The 20,721-nt window shown below is 43.6% G+C and overlaps 1 protein-coding gene across 1 annotated transcript in view; it reads left to right on the top strand.

The window, feature by feature from the left end:
- LOC310875480 (replication protein A 70 kDa DNA-binding subunit-like) overlaps positions 1–20,721 on the top strand; it is a 70,632-nt gene that overhangs the window by 19,740 nt on the left and 30,171 nt on the right. The window contains exons 7-11 of the mRNA XM_083788724.1: positions 1,391–1,502; positions 5,025–5,127; positions 6,103–6,171; positions 12,045–12,240; positions 20,572–20,708. Coding sequence (XP_083644850.1) covers positions 1,391–1,502; positions 5,025–5,127; positions 6,103–6,171; positions 12,045–12,240; positions 20,572–20,708 — 617 coding nt within the window. The remainder of the gene's footprint in view (positions 1–1,390; positions 1,503–5,024; positions 5,128–6,102; positions 6,172–12,044; positions 12,241–20,571; positions 20,709–20,721) is intronic.

Raw genomic sequence — 20,721 nt, 5'->3', positions numbered from 1 at the left:
GCCACGATTTTTTTTAATCGATTTTGAGGTTCAGAAACGATTTGATTATTTATGTATAAAATTATAACTGACGTTATCTGGCTACATTGATAATTATTTGTCAACCTTTAATGGTATATATTGTTTTGAATCGTTTTTCTAGTATGAAAAAAGCTAAGCACTGTAACTTGGGATCACAAAAAAACTTGATATCGAATCGTTAAATCTTAGAATATAATTAATATAATTAAGATTCACAATATAAATCGAATCGGTAACCTAGGTATTGAGATTGTATGGAATCGGGAGGTACAGTACAGTAAGTGAATAATCCCACCCCTACCGTGTTGGTATTCCTGCTGCTTTGTCACAGTACGTTTTAACAGCAGACGACAGCCAGACCAATTTTCCGGAAGTGCATTATTTGTCCATGGGACCCGGCGACTACCGGCGACAGCCGGCGAACGGGCGATGGTCGAAAAGTGGGCGGGGCAACGAAATAATTCATCTTTTTGGGCGATGATGGGCGATTGGGCGATGTGTCGGCCGATGCTCGCCCGCTGTTAAAACGTACTGTCACTGCATCACAGACCAAAATATCAGTGTGAAGAGATTCACACACTGCAGATCCATAGTTATGAGCGATGGCTAGGGTTATTTTACTGTGCAGTTCTAGTGGAACACATTGGACACGAATAATGAAAAAAGGGCTTCTAATTCAACTGGTGTAGAAATGAGGTGTCAAATGATTTGTCTCATAGAGGTAAAAAATTTGATCTTTGGAGACATGATGATGATATAATATGACTGTCGTTGCCATGCTGTTTCTATTCGCCTGTCTAATCCACAAAGCAAATAAACATACTTGAGTTACTGTGAGTTCAGTTTGCTTGCCGGAGATTTATTGCATACATAGCCAGATATGAAATTGTGTATAAGTATTTGTGAGTTATTATTGGAGCCATTTGTCTTTGTAAAATGCATAGTGCAGCTTTAACCGTCACAATAATAATAATGGCGAGGGAGTAAGCGACATAATACAGTATAGGCTGTACTGTAGACTACCATAATGCATAACGTATTGGCTTGCAACTCATTTATTTTCTTTTACATATTCAGACCAAAGACCTACATGGAGAATAAGCCTGGGCTGGGACCTACATTTGGGAAAGTTTGCTACGTAAATCAATGTTTATGGGATACTATCAAAATAAATCATTTTGCAAGTACAATGTAAGTGATGCATTAAAATAACCACCAAAATTAATTGCACAAAACAAACAGAAATCTCTCTCTCTCTTCGCAAGTGCCAAAATGTGTTTTTGCTCAGATCGAGGGACATAATAGTTAGTTTAAAAACAAACTATGTGAAGTTTTATATCACTTATTAACTGTGAACTCCATTTCCCAGCATCCCCCACTGCTGGCCGGGGTCGTGGCAGAGGTTTTGTGAAGACCCCTCCTCCACCTGAATCTCCAACTAAAGTGATTCCTATTGCCTGTCTCAACCCCTACCAAACCAAGTGAGTAAGCCTCTTAACGTACTATGTAACTCCTTACAGTATGTACATACCCAGAACTTGCATATTGGTCGAAATAAATAAATAAATAAGCTGTGTTCCAATGGATCCAATGTAAAGTAAGCCTTGCCGAGCCCTGAGGCCAATAGGGCAGGAGCCTATCTCCCGTTTCCTTAGTGTGAGGCAGCTTGATGTACACAGCTTGGACATGACGGTAGTATGTTGTGGTAGGGAGTCAAGGGACTTACCCGTACCCCATTCCAACCCTTGATGCTGATTGCCGAGCTGGGAGGCATTGGGGGTCCCATTTTTCAGAGTCTTTGGTATGACCCGGCTGGGGATTGAACACTGACCTCCCAGTCCCAGGACGGACACTCTAACCACAGGGGGCCACTCAGCTGGTTAGGCTGTTAACACTTTCCTGTACTGTGAAAGTGGACAAGCGTTGTTTTTTCTTTTTTTGCGATCACATGATTTCCTGGTTCCTGGTTTCAATGACAGTCAAACGGTGACTCATAGGTTAGCGAAGAGCGCCATCTACCGTGACGAGAAATCTCGTCATTGGCAGGCAAAACATTGAAATGGGGAGATGCAAGGTTTTTCCCCAGCAACTAACTTACTGTATGTATATAGCAAGGAATTCTGCAGTATACGTGCAAATGAGTGAAATTAGATTAAAACGGCTGTCATTTTCCCTGTCTGTATCTGTCCTGTATTATCCCATTAAAACCGGGAAAGCATGTGGCGGATCAACGCTTGTTGAGTATAGAAGACTCTTTAAAGTGTCAATGCAAGTCACAAATGTGAGCCTATTATGCTTAGAATAGGAACACTACTATCCAAGTGGTTTTAACCATTCTCTGTGACTCCTGTCCACTGGAGGGAAAAGAAAACTGTAAATATCCACCACGTCGGTCTTTAGGGTGGTGAATTGGTAGTCTACAGTATTTGTTTAGATGGCACACAATTGTCAGACCTCTTGCGAGAGTCACATTTGTATGCAGTGTTTTATTTGCAGCTATTTTCTGCTGCTCATTCGTCAACCAAACCGTTTCCTTTCACCTGGTGACTGCTCTTCCCTTTTTTGCTTTTGGGCATGTCTGGTGAGAGGTGCGGGTGCATGCGTCCATTTGTGCATGTGCATTTGTGTATCGTGTCCTTTTTCGCGCAGAGGGGAGACTGTGTGTGGTTATGTGCGCCTGCACGGTGCACGCTAGTCAGTCGATTTGTATGGAATTTAAACGAAATGGCCTCAGACAGACACTGGCTGAATTTAATGGCAGGTACTGCTGAGTGTTTCATTTATAGTTTCGCTGCCAAGTTTTTGATTCCCGGTTATTTGCCCCTGATGGGGATTTGGCCTGACCTGCTCCTTTCCTCCTTCCCCTCTTCACAATCACTTCGTCTCCTTCAGGAATCCATTTTACTGCTGTCCCAGCATCACACCCACCCAAAGCCTTTCTTATAGTAGTTTCATTAGGTTTACACCCTCCCTGTGACCTTTTAAAAGTAGCCACAAACAGATAGACGTGCGCTGGTTGATGGAGTCGTCATCCATGTTGAGTACACATCAGTCAAAAGAGTTTTTAAGCTCACAACAACGTGGCCAAGCTGTGGAGATAACTACGCTCATAGGTGTTGTGATAAACGAATGACTCATCTAACTTCAAAGTTTGGATGGTTTTTTTGTTGTATCTTCATCCTTTTTATAGCTATTTTGAATATTAAAAGGGCTGGCATTATAAACTGAGGCTTCTGCCAAACACCACAAAAAAATACCCTGAATACATTGTATAAGGTGTGTTTTATTTTAAATGACCAATAAACTTGAAACTTGAAGTGTCCTCCCTGAGACTGGGAGGTCGGGGTTCGATCCCCGACCAGGTCATACCAAAGAGACTCTGAAAAATTGGACCCAATGGCTCCCTGCTTGGCAATCAGCATCAGGCTACAGAAACAGGAGATTCCTGCCCTATTGGCATCATGGCAGCTTACTTACTTAATGCCACAGAAACGGATGACTTTAGCAATGGAGCTTTAAATTATGGTTGTCGTGTCTTATGTTAGTATGTATACTCAGTAAGTGTTCATTTAACTCATGGGCAGGTGCAAATTCAATCAAATGGACCCGTATCGGTCCATTTGCTAATTAATTTTACAGACTGGTAGCCACCGAGCCTTGGATAGGGTTCTGCGAGGCGGTCTCAGCACCACGCGCTTCTTTATGTGTGCCTCTGTATGGCCCTCTCATCCTGTTCTACCGCTGTTAAGTAATAGCATCCAGAGGAGGCTATAATTGGTTTTTAGCCGCCATAAAGCCTGATGTAGCAGCCTTATCCATACGGAGCAGGGAACGAGGTTCACTCGGGGCCAGCAGCTGTTCTCATGATAGGGGATTTAATTGCTGGCAAAGTTATGGTGTGAATATCCTCCACTGCCTCAATTATCAACACAGTGGAAAAGCTCACTGCTGAATAACACTGCCACGCTTGGCTGGCTATTGTGGACAAGGAGCACCTTTTACAGCAGACCCACGGGTTGGAAATTGCTCAACACCTACTGTCTTTGGATATAGCTGAATTACGTTGTCTTTTGTTTGTTATATTTGTGAACAGAAGCTTGTGTAGTTTCCACGGTAATTGTTCTTTTACCCAATTGTGTCATACAGTATTTTGGCAAGTGGCAAGTTGCCAATTTTGGGATGCTCATTTACCAGAAAAGGACTGTCAACACTTTATTTTTCAGTTGAAGAAATAAAAAGCACTATTGTTGAGCGATTCTTAATTAGGTGTAGCCCTGTGCCATTCTTTTCCGGCTAGTTGAAATCCACCATCTTTGAACTTCCGGTCCCGCAATGCTACCGGGACAGTAACTACTATCAAGTGAAGTGTTTCATGTGGGGCTTGCAGGCATTATTAACAATATATTCCTCATGAATATGCTGCCGTCTCTACAGGTAGGAGGTGATTTATGATGCGCTCGCCGTGTAGAGCAACCCCATGGACGACGGTTGTGCCTGTGGCCTTTTAGATATTTTGCTAGACAATCAAAATAAATCATGTCACAATGGGAACTTCATCATACATTCAGTATATAATATGACCAACATATACTGTAGGCCACACATTGTTGAAGAAAACACAGGGGTCAATTTAGCCTCGTTCCAGCCCTTACTCACCTCTGAGGAGAAAACCTATTTGTCACAACCTAATGCAGACAGTGTCTATAGAAGTGCAACTTCTGTGCTATGTATTTCCCTCTGAAACACTCGTGTCATTTCCATTGGTACTGCCGTTTAGACATTTATAGGTCATACCCAGCGCAGGGTTAATTAGACTTGTTTGGATTGCATTATGTATCACAGATTGAAGGGAAGACCACCGATTGGTCTTTATCTGCTTTCTACCATACTATAATTAAAATGTTATCTCTGGAATCATGGTCAAACTCATTTTGAGAGCTTGCTTTGGCCAATGCAGTCTTAACAGGATGAGAACCATCCCTCCATTCTATTTGCCTCTCCAGGTGGAGTGTCAGAGCCCGGATCACTAACAAGAGCAATGTCCGCACATGGAGCAACTCTCGAGGAGACGGAAAGCTCTTCTCGTTTGAGATGATGGATGAAAGTGTGAGTATAAAAGACTCTTTAAAGTGTCAATGCAAGTCATCAATATTATTTCTTTATAAAGCATGGTGTAAGCTTATATTTTAGATAAGGGCTATATTAAAGCTGTGTTTATTTATTATTATTAATAATTTTCTGGAACTTTGTTATTTAACCAAAGAACTAGGACGACAGAGATTACAGAGGTTGACGCTATGTTCCGATTTGCAAATACAGGCCATGTTGTACTTGCCCAACAGTCACGTCCACATTTGTGAGTGTGCTTATGTACTTTAGTGTACAATTGAGCCTCTCCTCACATTTGAGTTTATTTACCCTTTAAGGCGATGCTGAACTTTGGTAGAAACCAGGGCTTTATTCATGCAGTGTTGGTTTGATGCCTCAAATCGGCCTTCGGGGTCAGGTGGCGGTGTGTCGTCTCACAGACGGGACAAGACACTCACTCACCCGACACCTACAGACACATTGAATGGATGAAATCACTGCCCAGTTTGTGAGGGTAGTCTAGGACGGTAGTAGGTTTGATATAAATTCCTTTTAATCCCTTTTTCTCGCTCACTCCCATTTTTCAGCTGGTGCATAATGTTTGCGTGTCGGAGGCGGTGAGAAGGAGAGAGAGAGTACTCTGAACAGAGCCCGGGGATGCTCATTCGTGTTTATGGACAGATATATCTTAGATCGTGTGAATAGCGAACAAAAGAAGGTTGCTTCCAGTCCCCAACCACTTAAGCCCCATATGGGAAGCCGGCTTCCCATAGCCAGTTACACAGCTGTTTAGAGGTCAATAAATCAATAGAGACTAAATCAAACTACAATTTCAATGTTGATTCTGTTACAGGGGTGTTCCCCCTGTTCGGGAAAGCAGAAATGCAAGCTTCACTGAATGTTATGTTTTACTTGTCCTGGACAGTAAGGCAACCTTTAGTGCCAACCCTGGTCCCCTGCATGTGGTTAAGTGTGAACTGTGTGTTTCAACAGGGGGAAATCCGGGTCACAGCCTTCAACAAAGAAGTGGACACGTTCTTCACTTTAGTGGAGCAGGGCAAGGTGAGCAGCTTCCATATGCATCATCCACACAGATCAATGAAATCATGTGACTTTTCCAATGTCAAGGACCCCCCCCCCCATTAATATGTGTTCTATTCGGCCACGGACCCCCATCAGAAAATGTTTTGTTCCCAGGGAAGGACCCCCAGAAGAGAAGATCTGTGTTCATGAATTCAAAATTATTCAACACTAGCCCTTACCCGTTGTGAGATATTTGCCCCCCGTGGGGGGGTACTGCGCCCGGGTGCGTTTGTAATTGACTAATAAATTAAAGGGACACTTCACCCTTTTTGCAAAAGATTATATGTTAATGACGTTTAGAAGCTTTAGAACACTTTCCCGGGGGTCTTTATGTGTGTAATATGTGGTTTCAGATATTTTAGATCGTAGCAGTGAGCCCAGTGTCTCTGATGTCATGGACACTGGTCTCACTTCCTTCCTGGACTACAATTCCCATAATACTTTGGTGCACTGCTCCTCCTTGTGGATAGGGGAGGTCTGTCTTACTGAGACCACATGTAGTCCAGGAAGTAAGTGATCCCAGTGTCCATGACATCAGAGACACTGGGCTCACTGCTACAATCTATAATATCTAAAACCACATATTACACTCATAAAGACCCCCAGGAAAGTGTTCTAAAGCTTCTAAACGTCATTAACATATATTTTTTAGCAAAAAGGGTGAAGTGTCCCTTTAATTAATATTCATTAATGTGTCAAATCGAAAAAAGGGCTTCGTTACGCCCTCCATATTCATATGGTCAATGCCTGTGTGAATTGGTGTGTTGGAGTGATTGGTGCAGGCAGTACGGAGCTATGGCAGTGTTTCTGACACACAGACAGACACACACACACACAGGCAGACAGACATTGTTAGAATTATAGTATGATGATGATAGTATGATTTTCCAAACATTTTCATGATTTTTCAAAATTTCTTAAAAAAATGGCAGATGTTCGCACTGTGAGCTTGTAACCTGCTATTTTTTTAAAGCCAACATACAGTATAAATGTATAAGTGGTTGAAATGATTGTGACGCTATATTAACACCCCAAACGCCCGGGGGTATTTAGGACAATTAAATCAGGATTCAGGGCCTATTTCAAGGTGGCACGGCGCCATCTTGGAAGTAGATAGATGTAGCCAAAACACCCCCGAGCGGATTGACAACAACGGGAGCTGTGATTACTTAGCGACAAGCGGCGGGACCGCGATGGGCCGTCAAAAACATAAGACATAAGATTTTCGATCTCATCCACTAAAATGGAGGGGGACCACTTTGGATGACGTCCCAACCGGAAATGATATAGAATGTTGCTCAATAGACGCTCCTAGTTTGTAGACCGCATGGTGCGCTTGGTTATGATATCTATAAAGACGGAACTTTTGTTTAATCTCCGTCCTGGGCGTCGAGCAGGATTATTTGAATAGGACGGAGACCTCTGTTTTTGCCACTCAGGGTGTTATTACGTTTTTCTGGGTCCCTGGGGGTCCCCAGACCCCACTTTGAGAACCACTGTGATAATGATCCTTCAACTTCGCCTTGTGAGGGGGAATATTTAATGCAAAGATATCTACAGTAGGCTATGTATACATTTTTTGGAATGTATAGATTGATATTTTAAGTCATTGCTGTATTTGATTGCTGTAATGTTTAGGAGTTTATGTTGCACAAAATATTGAACGGCTGGTTGGCGAAGTTACAGTAAAATCCTGTATGTTCACTCTTTAGTCCAAATAGACCCATACAAAATGGATAAAGTAAAACCTGTACTGTGTAGGGATTCAGTGTTTCGCTCAATGGCAGTGAATACTGAGCTAATACCAAGTATGAAACAGACCATACCAATAACAAAACTAGCATTTTGACACTGGTAGAGCGTCAGCCTTGTTGCTGTTGAAGGATATCAATATAGCAAAGACTAAATTTAATGTCAATTACCGGTAGTCAGAAAGTGGGGATATTCCTGAATGAGGTAAGATAAAAGTTTATGGATTGATATTGGGCCATTCCAGCAGTGAAAGTGTCGGTTAAGACAAAGAGGGAGAAGGATTGTTTAAGGATGTATTGTATAGACTAATGCAACCATAGCTGCAGTGTCAAGTGGCGCCGCTTGAATACAGCGACAGCGAGTTATGATTGCCTACAGGGAAGCGCTCCGCGGATTTGTCTATATATAAATACAAATGTGTTAAGTTATGTTATGGAGGTCCTGGGGCTCTGAAGGGAGATGGTGAGTTGGTGACCCGTCTGTCAAAACTACTAAGGAGGTCCAACTCTCCAACCAGTGCGTGCCTGCCCTGCACGATACCCATTTAATTACAGACCAGTAGAAACACATGTCGAGATTCTGGCTCTCAGCTTAGCTTTTCTGTGGGCCGAAGTCCAGCCAACAGAGCTTAATAACTCAATTAACCTCAGCCGTCACGTGTCAGACCCCGCGGGCTCAGGTAGCAACCGCTGGCGATGACTTAGACACAACCCCACATTTCATTTGTGCCCTCTGCTGCCCTCCAAAGAGAACTAAAATAATCAGTCCTACCCTCCGTGCTGAGCCACATACTGACAGAGCGGCATGTGTGGGCGTGCCTGGCTGGCAAAAACCACTTTGTGTGTGTGGGCGTGCCTGGCTGGCACCAACCACTTTGTGTGTGTGGGCGTGCCTGGCTGGCACCAACCAATTTGTGTGTGTGGGCGTGCCTGGCTGACACCAACCACTTTCAACCTGGCATTCCTATTTTTGGCCATGAATGCTTATTATCACTAAGGGTGCAACAGCTTATCGAACTAATCATCATACTATAATTCTAACAATGTCTGTCTGTGTGTCTGTCTGTGTGTCAGAAACACCGCCGTAGCTCCTCATTGCCTGCACCAATCGCTCCCACTTTTCACACAGGCATTGACCATATGAATATGGAGGGCGTAACGAAGCCTTTTTTTTATTTGACACATTAATGATTATTAATGAATTTATTAGTGAATTAAAAACGCACCGGGCGCAGTACCCCCCGCAGGGCAAATATCTCACAACGGGTAAGGGCTAGTCAATTTAATCGATTATAACAAAACTATCAATTTAAATTGGGGGGGGGGGGGGGTGATTTATATAAAGAAATTCAATGTCAAGATATTTTAAATGACAAAAAAATCTCACAATAATTGCTGTGAGAAAATACTCGATACTTGCAGCCGTTCAGTTTCACCTACAACATCTGGGTAAAATGATACAGAGAGACCGAGACAGAGAGCGGATATGAAGAGATTTGGAGGGTGAAAATGTTAGTAAATGCCTTACAGATTGACTTTAAATTGTTTTGGATATTATTAGCTGTAGCAGGCGCTCTCACTCTTGGCCGACTCTATTTTCTGGTGAATTAGAGAGCTGATGGTGCTGACAAGCCAGCATGTCTTATTAAGACCTTAACATTCTCCTGGTGTTATTGTGGTTTCCGAGGGTCATAAAACTAACTTGCGTAAGGAAATGTATAATTTATGGGGTCAGTTCAGCTGCTTGGGTGGATTTTCGTTGGCTAAGCACCAGTCTAAATGGAAGCACAATATCAGGTAACTGCATTGTGTAGTAGGCATTGGTGTAGAAGGAAAAAAGGAGCATACCAAGTATAGCCCTGGGGGACTCCAATCAAGTATGTAGTAGTATATACATGAGCCTTTTCATCAATTCCTTTGATTAAACAAGTCTCAACAGCTATCAAACGTAGAAGAACACACTGGAGCAGCTTGGACAATAGAGGGTATACGCGTGACATCATCATCATACCCGGAAGTTATGCAGGAATGCCTACTAAGTGACAAAAAACTACTTTCTGGCCTTGACAGCCCATACATCCAAACAGAAAAATCTGATTGCATTAACACATTGGATGCTAAGGACGAGTATACTTGTCTTATCAATTTAAACCGCTTGGTTTAAATTTGCTTGGTTTATACCGCTTGCTGCATCCGTGCAGCAGATCAAAATCTGGATGTTCTGGGCTCATTTCTGACTTCGTCCTGCATCACGGTTACAATATTAACACAGAAATCTAAATAATAGTGTGATTTTCAGGAAGTTATGCGGGAACGCCTACTGAGTGACAACCCATACATCCAAACAGAAAAGTCCTATCTGATTACATTAAATGACGTTAAACAACGTTAAACTCACTTTGCCACTCGATTTTCCACTCACTTTATGCATGCACATACCCTCTATAAACTTAAATTAAGGTGCTAATAAAAGCCTGATGTTTCCATGCTACTGCATCTTCCTCAAAGTCATGACTCTGAGGGAGATTCAGTCCCTCCAGTCTTCCTCTGTCTTTTATTATACTTGGCACGTTAATAGAGGCTTATTGTCCGACCTGCTCCGGTGTGGTGTTCTACGTTTGATGCTGTTTGACGCACAGGACTATGGGCTATATGCACACAGAATAACTCTTCCTACTTCCGGGCCGCTTCCCTAATTCTTTCACAGGTGTTACTGTTAACAATGATACTAATTAAGGCTCTGTTCCATTTAGTGTGCAGTGGTTCTCAAACTTAACTCTGAGAGTGTACAAACATTTGGTTCCATTTGTACACTATCAGAGTTACACACACATACGGGCCATTTGGAACCCTCTCAAGGACACTTTGAGACCTACTGCTGTAGCAGAGTGTTTCCAGTGAGCCAACGCGCCCAATAGCAGCACCCTCACTCTTTCCAAAATGGCGTGTGTGCATACTGCATATAGCCCATTCCCTTTCTTCTCAACTCACAAAAATGACATTCATCCGTCTAGGGATGTCAGTAACGGATAGTTTCCCAACCGGTTACCCGTTAGGATTAACCGGTTCATTACCGGATAGTGGTTGATTTTTTTCTTTTTTTAATAGGCTACCCCAAATGTAATATGCATGTATAGGCTACATAATTAAAGTTGGTAGACGAATGGCATACATTTATTTATGCTCCTTTTATAAAAGACAAACAAAAAAGCAACATTTAACAATATAAATAAATTGTTGTAGGCTTCTGGCTTAATCATCAATAAACAACGCATCGCATCTGCATGATGCATGCATCTGCGCGTCTACAGTACAGAGGTCCGCCGGTTCTAGTCCAACAAAACATAAATAAATCCAGTCCAGATCCGAGCAACCTATACCTATAAAGCCACTGGACGCATGGGCTAAGCCTTTTTTTTATTATTATTAAGGAAGATCAGCATGCATGTCACTGTGTTCCGTTTGTTGACTTTTCGCTGACGAGAAAACCCTCAAACATCGATAGCACATGGCTAACTTTTGATAGCCGTAAGCCGTGCCAGTGTGGAGACGGATAGGAGGAGAAGGAGCCGGAGGAGGAAGCGGCAGCGGCGGCTGTAAACGTTCTCCCTCCAGGCCAAATGGCCAATAATGGATTTAATAATGTAGGTCTCTGCATTGATACGGTCGACATGTATTCATCTCGTCTCGCTGTCACTCGCTTACATTTTGACTACCGCAAAGCTACCGTTGTAACTTGTAGCCAACTAGCCATTGAAGTACAACAGAGAACGGGGACATCATTGAGGGGGCAGAAAACAGAGCCCGAGCGCTGTTCATGCAGCCTGGAGTGCGACAAGCTGGGCGGCGCAAATAGCAATTTTAGGCATGTGTGCAACATGACAACTGTTTTAAAGTATTGTACAGTGACAACTACAGTCTCTGTAATGTTTATGTTGTACTATTACTAAAAACGATCTAAAATAAAGGGATTTAAGATCAGAACAAGCATTTATTATTATGCAAATTAACCGTTAAAGCTGATAAAAATATCCGGATGTTTCTTAACGGTCGGCTAACCGGTTAACCCCTGACATCCCTACATCCGTCCCGTGTCTCTAGGTGTACCTCATCTCCAAGGGAACACTAAAGCCAGCAAACAAGCAGTACACCACAGTGAAGAACGACTACGAGATGACGCTGAACAGCACCACCACCATCGTGCTCTGTGACGATGACAACCTGAACATCCCAGTGCTGCAGTGTGACTTTGTGCCCATCGCTGAGCTGGAGAACAGGGACCCCGACGCCATTATTGGTGAGAGCAGCCAATTTCTATGATAACGTAAAATAATGAAATGTATATCATGGTCTTTTTTCTTAGGACTGAGGCCGATTCTTAAAAAGGCCTTCTAAATCATGATCTAAGTTTTCTGAAAACCTTCAACCTTCAACTATGCATTTATTGTTATTGCGAATGCAGTGATTGCGAATGCAATGAGCGATTACTATAGAAGCCTGCCTAGCTCGTCTGTCTGTGTCACACTGTAACACCCCCCGCCCGCCACCAGAGGGCGCAGCTGTATCACACAAACACACACGCACGCACACGCAAAAAAAAAAAAAAAAAAGTCAGTGTGTGTGTCTCAGACTGCCACAACAGCTGCGTTCGCTTCCCGCGTTCACGCGTCTTACTTGTAGTTACTGTACTGTGCTCTGTACTGTATTGTAGTGTACTGTGCTCTGTACTGTACTTTTTTTTTTTTTTTAAGATATTTTTTTGCGGCTTACGCCTTTATTGATTTTTTAAGGGATAGAAAGTAGGCTGACAGGAAACGGGAGAGAGATGGGGGGATGACATGCGGTAAAGGCCGTGTCGGGTCCGGGAGTCGAACCCGCGGCACACCGCGACTGGATCACCAGTCCGGTGCCCAGACCGTTACGCTACGGCCTGGGCCCTCTGTACTGTACTTTGATTAATTTTGGAAAATATCTTTGAGAAATGACAGAGTTACCATGTTGGGGGTCCCCGGAACATCCAGACCCCCAGGAACATGCCCAGGGGGCCGGCCCTGTTCCAGCGAGCCTTCCCGTGTCCGAAACGGTCGAGAAATGACAGTTACCGTGTTGCAGCTTTCCATGCTCGGACAGACACAGGGACACGTATTCATAGGGACACGCATAGCTGCGTAATGGAGCGGAGGCACCGCTCAAAAAACTATGTTGCTATACCGTCCATAGCAACAACGACCACAAAAGGTATACAGTAGTTAGTTACACGTGTGAGCGCGACCGTGCGTGCGTGATGAATTGTGTCAATTTAAGAAGATTTCAAGGCCCTCACAAATATGTTTTTATTTTTTATTATTAATCATGAAAGGAGCTCGTTCCAGTGGAGTCATTTGATTAGACAAGAGGTATTCTGTGAGTGCATTAAAATAATAAATGTTTAGGGGTTGTCGACAGAGTGCATTTGCACAAGCATGTAATGATTGTGTCCTCTGCATCACTTACCCATCCTGTGTGTCGGGGGCAGTGGATGCTATTAAATACAGCATCATTAACCCATCCTACCTGTTGGGGGCAGCGGATGCTATTAATAAACCAGTTAGGGGTTAAGTGTCTTGCTGGCTCAGAGACGCTTCCGAGCTCGCAGTCTGGACGAACCGGTGACCTTCTGGTTACCAGGTGACCTCTCTCTAGTACCCACTACGGGGCGACTGTGGCTCAAGAGGTAGAGCAGGTCGTCCAATGATCCATGGGTCGGCGGTTCGAATCCCGGCTCCTCCTGTCTGTATGTCGAAGTGTCCTTGGGCAAGACACTGAACCCCAAATTGCTCCCGATGTGCTGGTTGGTACCTTGCATGGCTTCCGCCGCAATCGGTGTATGAATGTGTGTGTGAATGGGTGAATGAAATGCACAATCTATGTAAAGCGCCTTGGATAAAAGCGCTATATAAATGCACCATTTACCATTTACCACTCAGCTACTGCCACCGATAACAGCACAGTAGAACAACATTGGAATGTTTTAGTTGCTAAATTATCACTCTTCTTTGTATGATTAAAACCATGGCAATTTGCTAGTGGTTAGTGGGGGGGGGGGGGGGGGTGGGTTGTCCATTGTATTGTTGTTGGCATTGTGACTACCACTACCTTTGCCTCGTCCCCAAGAGGAGTTGTTTGGATGCTTGTCAGACATTAGGGTCTTGTGGGACTGTATTATGCTAATTTGGTCGTACTCTTTGACAATCTGAGAAGAATTGTCTGTGGTACTAATGCAGCATGGAGGAGACATAAATGCACTTCCTTAATTGCTAGCACCTGTCCTACATAAAGGGTCTTGGATGCAGCAGAAAGCTCATGTACGGACGGGGAGGTATGTACACTACAGAAGAGATTTCTCATTTTACCCAGTGGTTCTCAACCCTTTTAGGCCACCACTCCCCCCAAAATACTATAATATTTCATCTGGGGACCACCACCCTGATAAGCACCTGGAATTGTAGGAGTTGAGGCATTTAGTTTGACTCTGTTCCACAGATAAATATTGTGAAAATAGTAGATCTATAAAGCTCACAACACCTCGCAATGAGAGGCTGGCAACCCAATCAAACGATGTAAAGTCTTCAGTGATAATGTAACATTGAGAGACTGTCAGTCTGTGCGTGCGTCCGTCCGTCCTTCATTCAGTTACCAGCTTTAAAACGATAATTGTTCTCATTCGTTTCAAATACATCCAATTGATTCTTGTAGAGCTGGTCACATTTAGAGTGTACTCACTCATATAATAATGTCATTGGTGAGAAAATGTAATATAAAGATAAGAAATGATTTAGGCAAATGGATTGACATTTAGCAGAATGTAGCAGAGCACGTGGATTCGCTACATTTTTACTGGGTCAGAGGACCAGTTAATTCAGACGTCAAGTATTGAAAAGAGATTACAAACTAGAAAAAGTGCCCTTCCGGGCACAGGTCTCCACCAGGTTATCCACAGATCCGTGCAGTTAGAGGTAAAAACACTTTTCGGCCAGTTATAGCGCCACCTTGAGGCTGAGTTGAAATTGTTCATGTGGCATTTCGTCCTCGGCCTAGTGGGAATGTGGGTGCACAATTTCAGGGAAATCACGCGATGTGTTCATGATTTGCAGCATTTTGTTTGAAACTGAGCACTCCTGTGAACTTTGGAAGCCAATCTTAACCAATCAGGATGGAGTCTGATAAATCTGAAAGACCCGTTTGGTTGAATGGCTCTAGAGAGACTGTGTACCAATTTGCGTGATGTTTGGACAAAATCTGTAGGTGTACTGTGCAAAAACTTGTTTTGCACAAAGCGGCCTCCTGGTGGCGCTATAACAGGCCGTTCTGGAAAGTTTGGGGCAGAGGTTCATGGTTGGCATCCAGGGAGTGTGTGTGCAAAATATGGCATCGAACGGGTTAACGGTGGCCGAGATTAGCTGTTCACGGACACACGGACACACGGACACACGGACGGACGGACGGACGGACACGCGGACGGACGGAGTGCAAAACATACTCTCCCCACATGCCTTCGGCCTGGTGGAGACAAAAAGGGAATATATTCATTCCAGTATTTTTCTTCAAGGTTAGTTGGGGTGCCTATCCTTCCTGCTTTCCACCGTTGTCTTATCTCCAAGGCAGGTAAATTGGGGACAAGTCCCGGTATAGATAAGGGTTGAAATTGGCTATCGAAGTTCGTTCTGAGTCAATGCTCAATCTTTTTTCCATCACAATTAGGGATTGGGCCGCGTACACAGGTAACCCAATGCCCAAAAAATGACAAAAAATTACTATTTTATACAATACGCAATATTGTATACAATACGCCAGTAATGTTGCACACTGTTTTTCAGACTGACTGTGGGCAATTCTCAGACTGGATTTAACACATTCATTAATAATTATTAATTAATTACGCTCACAAAAAACATGCAGTAATCCGTGCGTAATGCTTAATGATAATGCTTCTTTTCTGCTTATGTTGCGCATTTCACTGGCCTCACGTTACCGCCTATGGTAACGGGAGGGAATGTGTTAAATTGTGTTTGAAATGTTTGTGAAATATCCCCAGTGTCACTTTTCATTTTTAATGGCTTTGCTCTGAAACTGTAGTTGATATAGAGACAACTAGCTAGTAGGAAACCACAAGGGCCAAGGCAGTGACAAATATCTCCATGAAGACAGAGGGCATTATTTGGATGCTATTCACCTTGCAGACATTTGTTTGCTGCATCAAAGTAATGATAACGGCTATGCAGTACTGTATAGTGCAGTTTCTCTGTCTAAGTGGGGTGCTCCTCAGCGTTAATTTGTATAAATATGACGTCACGCTACGGTTAACCACAGAGAACCGCAACCACTCAGGTGTACACATGTATTTGTACAATAAATTGGCCATAACGCCCATTCCTAATGATAATGTACCAGTGTGACAGCGGCAGCCTGCTGTTTCTGAGTGTCTGTCTATGTAATTATGTTGGTAATTGGCACTTTCTGTGCATCTGTTGTGACGAGCTGTAAAGAAGTGAACAAAAGGCAGGGGAGGATGTTTTCATTGCCCGCGACCCCCGCCCCTTGTGTGTGTAGTCCACTGATGACCCCTATACTCTTCACTCACGAGGAAGGCTTGGATATATGCCTCCTTATAATCCATACACATGGAGTCGCCTACCACTTAATGGTCATTTCACCTGACAGTGTGGAGTTCAAAGTGCAGATCACTGGCTTCCTTTAAAACAGGCCTGAAAATTCACCTTTCAGGAGGCCAAGGAGGGAGGTAACATTCACTTCCCCCTTAAACAGCTGATCACCCCCCCCCCCCCCCTTTTCTTACTCTGTACATATAGTTTTATATTTGATGATATAAATGCATTTTTATCTCATGATTAAATTGTCTAATGCAATCCTGTGCACTACACTCCCTCTGCCAACCTGGGGAGAGCAACGGACTGACCTCATGCTTCCATGCTTCATGCATGAGGAGTCCAAACCGCTTCTTATCACCTGACCTAATAGCAGCTTTTCAGTGCCTTCTGCCAGCTCTAGACGACATATTTGAATGCCAATTTCTTTTTGTGTAAAATAAATATACATATATATTTTGCATTAAGATCTGGTCATCCCAGCTTAGTAAGAGGTTCAAAGTAAAAATATTTAGGACGACCATCGATCCGATTCTACTCTATGGCTCAGAGACATGGACACTTTCAAAGAATTTAGAGAAACGGCTGGATGGCACTTACACCCGCCTTCTAATGAGAGCGCAAAATCTCTCTTGGAAGAGCCACCCATCGACTTCTCTAATATACGGCAACCTTCCCCGTGTTTCTTCACTAGTCCGATCCAGACACACAATTTGCCGGCTACTGCTACAGAGCTGATCATGAGGTTATATCTTCCCTTCTTCTCTGGAATCCTGACCAGGGGGAGGCAGTATAGAGACGAGGATTACTGCATGTTTTTTGTGAGGGTACTGTACCTACCCTGGGGGACACGTAGAGAAGGGCTTTCACTTCTAGGAATTTTTACTAGTTGACTAGTTGCCTAGTTTACTAGTCGACTAGTTGTTTAACTACCTATTATTGTATTTATTTAAATAATTGGAATAGTATGTTTACATTTAAAAACGGTGTACATTGGTGACTATAATCTAGCATGCTTTTGCTAGCTGATTGGCCTACAAAAACGGGTATTATTATTTAAATTTTTCTTCTTATCAACTAGTAGGAGAACATGCAAACTCCACACAGAAAGGCCCTTCCAACCCCACCTAGGGTATGGGCATACATAGGACCTGAATGGAAGGACCAAGGTGTTTGACTGTACTACTCCATCCCTCCCAGTTCTGCTCCTATAGGAGCAATTGACAGAGATCACCCTCCCTGCAGGCTCCCCACCAGCAGTGAACGCTGTCAATTATGTTTGAAGTGCCCTGCGAAGCCACTATAGGCACCATGTAGGAATGAAAGCCCCAGTTTCACGCATGCAACACGTCACTGTGAGCTTGTACTGTAGGCGTGCTATTTCCGGCATGCGACAAAGTATACATCGACCTGTGTTTGCAGTTAATTTGACTTCTGCCTCCCAACCAACCCCATCCCCACCCACCCGCCTCTCTCGTCTGTCTCCCTCTCTTGTCTGCCTGTCTAGTCGTTAAATAGGGGATTATAACATGGTAATGAGAGCTGTCAGAGTGTTCCCGTGGTGATAATGGAGTTCAAAGGTGTATGACATCGTCTCGATCATAATGGAATTAAGCAGGACTGCGAGAGCAACAGTCATGCAGGGAACAAGGTTGGGTTAGACGTTATAGGAAGAGTGTTTTTGTGTGGTGGGGGGAGGGGGGATAGTTTAGAAAAAGGTTGGTGCAGTTATGGCAAATGTAATTTGTCCCCCATGCTAGGCTATACCATCACCCGGATTGAATTCCTCCTGGGAGCCACGCGTTGGCTGCTCTTCAGTAGGGATGCACCGATCCGATACTCGTATCGGAGATCGGCGCCGATCCAGGCTAAAATTCTAGATCGGGTATCGGTGGCAAATGGGCCGATCCATTATCCGATCCAATCCGATCTGATCCAATCCGATAATTATGTGTAATTACAGTATGAAAACAACTCTACCTCCTCTGTGACACAGCAGTGTAGTATTGACAGTACTGTATAACATGTGGAATGCAGCCAGGCTAGCCTGCTCACACATTAACCTGGTCTAATTGTTGCACAGTTATTTAATAAATAATTCAGTGCATTTATATCTGTGTTTGTTACATTTTGTTTTACAAAGTTGGGAAAGTAATGTTTAAGTCAAGCCTTGATGTTGCCTTACACAAAATAATGATTCCAGACTCCACACAGTGAGCCATACAGCTTAATAGGTTATTACGTTTCTTTGTGGGGGGTATCGGATCGGTACTCTGTATCGGCAGATACTGGACCCCCATGTATCGAAATCGGTATCCAATGCCAAAAAGCCGGATCGGTGCATTCCTACTCTTCAGCACAAGTGAATGAAGTGTTGTGGCCATGAACGTGACAAGGAACTTGACTGAGGAGGAGTATTTGTTTGGTTGTGACTAGGAGTGTGGGGGCTGAGGTTTCTGGCATCTTGTTTGTGGAATTTGTGTCATTCTGCCTGTAATGACTTGCCGTTAGACACCAGGTGTCAACTCCCCACCATGTGGGATCTTCACCATTTTATGATCCGGTATCAACTGGCATCTTGTAAAACCACATCTGAGGGCATTTCACTGATCAATATGGTAAAAGAAGCATAAAACGTCCCCTTCCCTCTCATAGTTTTTACTACCTGGCTTTAAAGATGGCTCCGTCCGTCCGTTACGGAATACGTAACAAGTTCATTTTAAAAGTAACGCTAAACAACACTGTTCTTGAGATATGTGAAAGATAGACATACAAGTCATACATACAGAGGTTCCTGGAATTTACACAGAAATGTTTTATTCCTTCAGTGTGCAATCAATGGCACTAGAAATATTATTGGATTGTCCTTTCCATCTTGCCCCATTAATGAGCTTGTTGTTCAGGTAAAACCACACAGCCCGGTGGTGTGTAAGGAGCAGCATGTCTCTAGGGGCTGCTGCTAGTGAGGCTTTCAGACCACCTCTCTAGGTCTTTGTTTATTTGGTTATTTATGCGGATCCCCATTAGCTGATCCTGTAACGCCAGCTAGTCTTCCTGGGGTCCAAGACATTAATATACATTAAATTCACTGCCAGATTAAATACTTAAATTACCACTCAGTGCCAGCTCCCGCCCGCATTTACTTACCTTTTAAGTACTCACAGAATATTCATCTCCACTACGATCGCAACCCTGACCGTTGATAATCAGAGAGCCGTTTGCTGTGCGTTCGCATTTTTTTTCTTTCTTTTTCCCCCGACTTCGCGGGGCGTGCATTGAAGCACATTGGTTGTGATGAGACACGAGACAGCAGTGTGCATTCTGGTGTGACTTCACTGTATATTATTGAACTGGGTCCGGGACTGGAGTGACAGACAACATGTAGCCTACAGTAAGTAACTTCTCTTCGCTCCCCGGACGCCCCAGCTGCCTGCTGCTTGGGCAATGGGGCATACCATTACAAGGGGACGAGGGGGTTCCACCGGCGGGTCAATTTGCTGGCCCAAATTGATTCGCATTTTGCTCAGACTTTATTTAGCTATACAATTTTCGATAAGGTTGAGTATTATTTTGCAAAATAAAATAAAATCGCAGAGAATAATCGCCTAATAAACGTATTCAGTGATGGACTCATCCAATCCACAATTGCCGATATATTCGTATCGTCACCCAAACGCTTTAAAATAAATGTACGTCAAATCATGTCCTTGACAGGGAACAACATAAAATTGTTCCTATTGTGCAGACGGTGTGCGGGTCTCTTTCTTCTTCTTCTTCACCATGTTGATCCTTGCCTCGTCTCTGAGCCGGTCAGGTGTGCATGAGACTGTCGTTCCGTACACAAGTCAAGTATCGCATAAAAAGACCATCAGGGATTTAACAGAGGTTGCACTATCAATCTGTAGAAAGATGTTATTGTGTGATGCTATTGTTTGTTTCATCGACATACTCACAGTTAGATGGACATGTATCTCTCTCCGTAGATGTGATTGGCGTGTGCAGGACTGTTGAGGAGGTGTCTCGAATCACCACTAAGACGGGCAAAGAGGTCTCCAAGAGAGAACTCAGCCTGATGGACTCAAGCGAGAGGGAGGTGCGAGTCACCTTGTGGGGAGAGCAGGTGAGAACCGCAA

The sequence above is a fragment of the Protomyctophum parallelum genome (genome assembly GCF_964188405.1).
Source record: "Protomyctophum parallelum genome assembly, chromosome: 1".
Lineage (NCBI taxonomy): Eukaryota > Metazoa > Chordata > Actinopteri > Myctophiformes > Myctophidae > Protomyctophum > Protomyctophum parallelum.
This window is presented reverse-complemented; position numbering and strand designations above follow the sequence as displayed.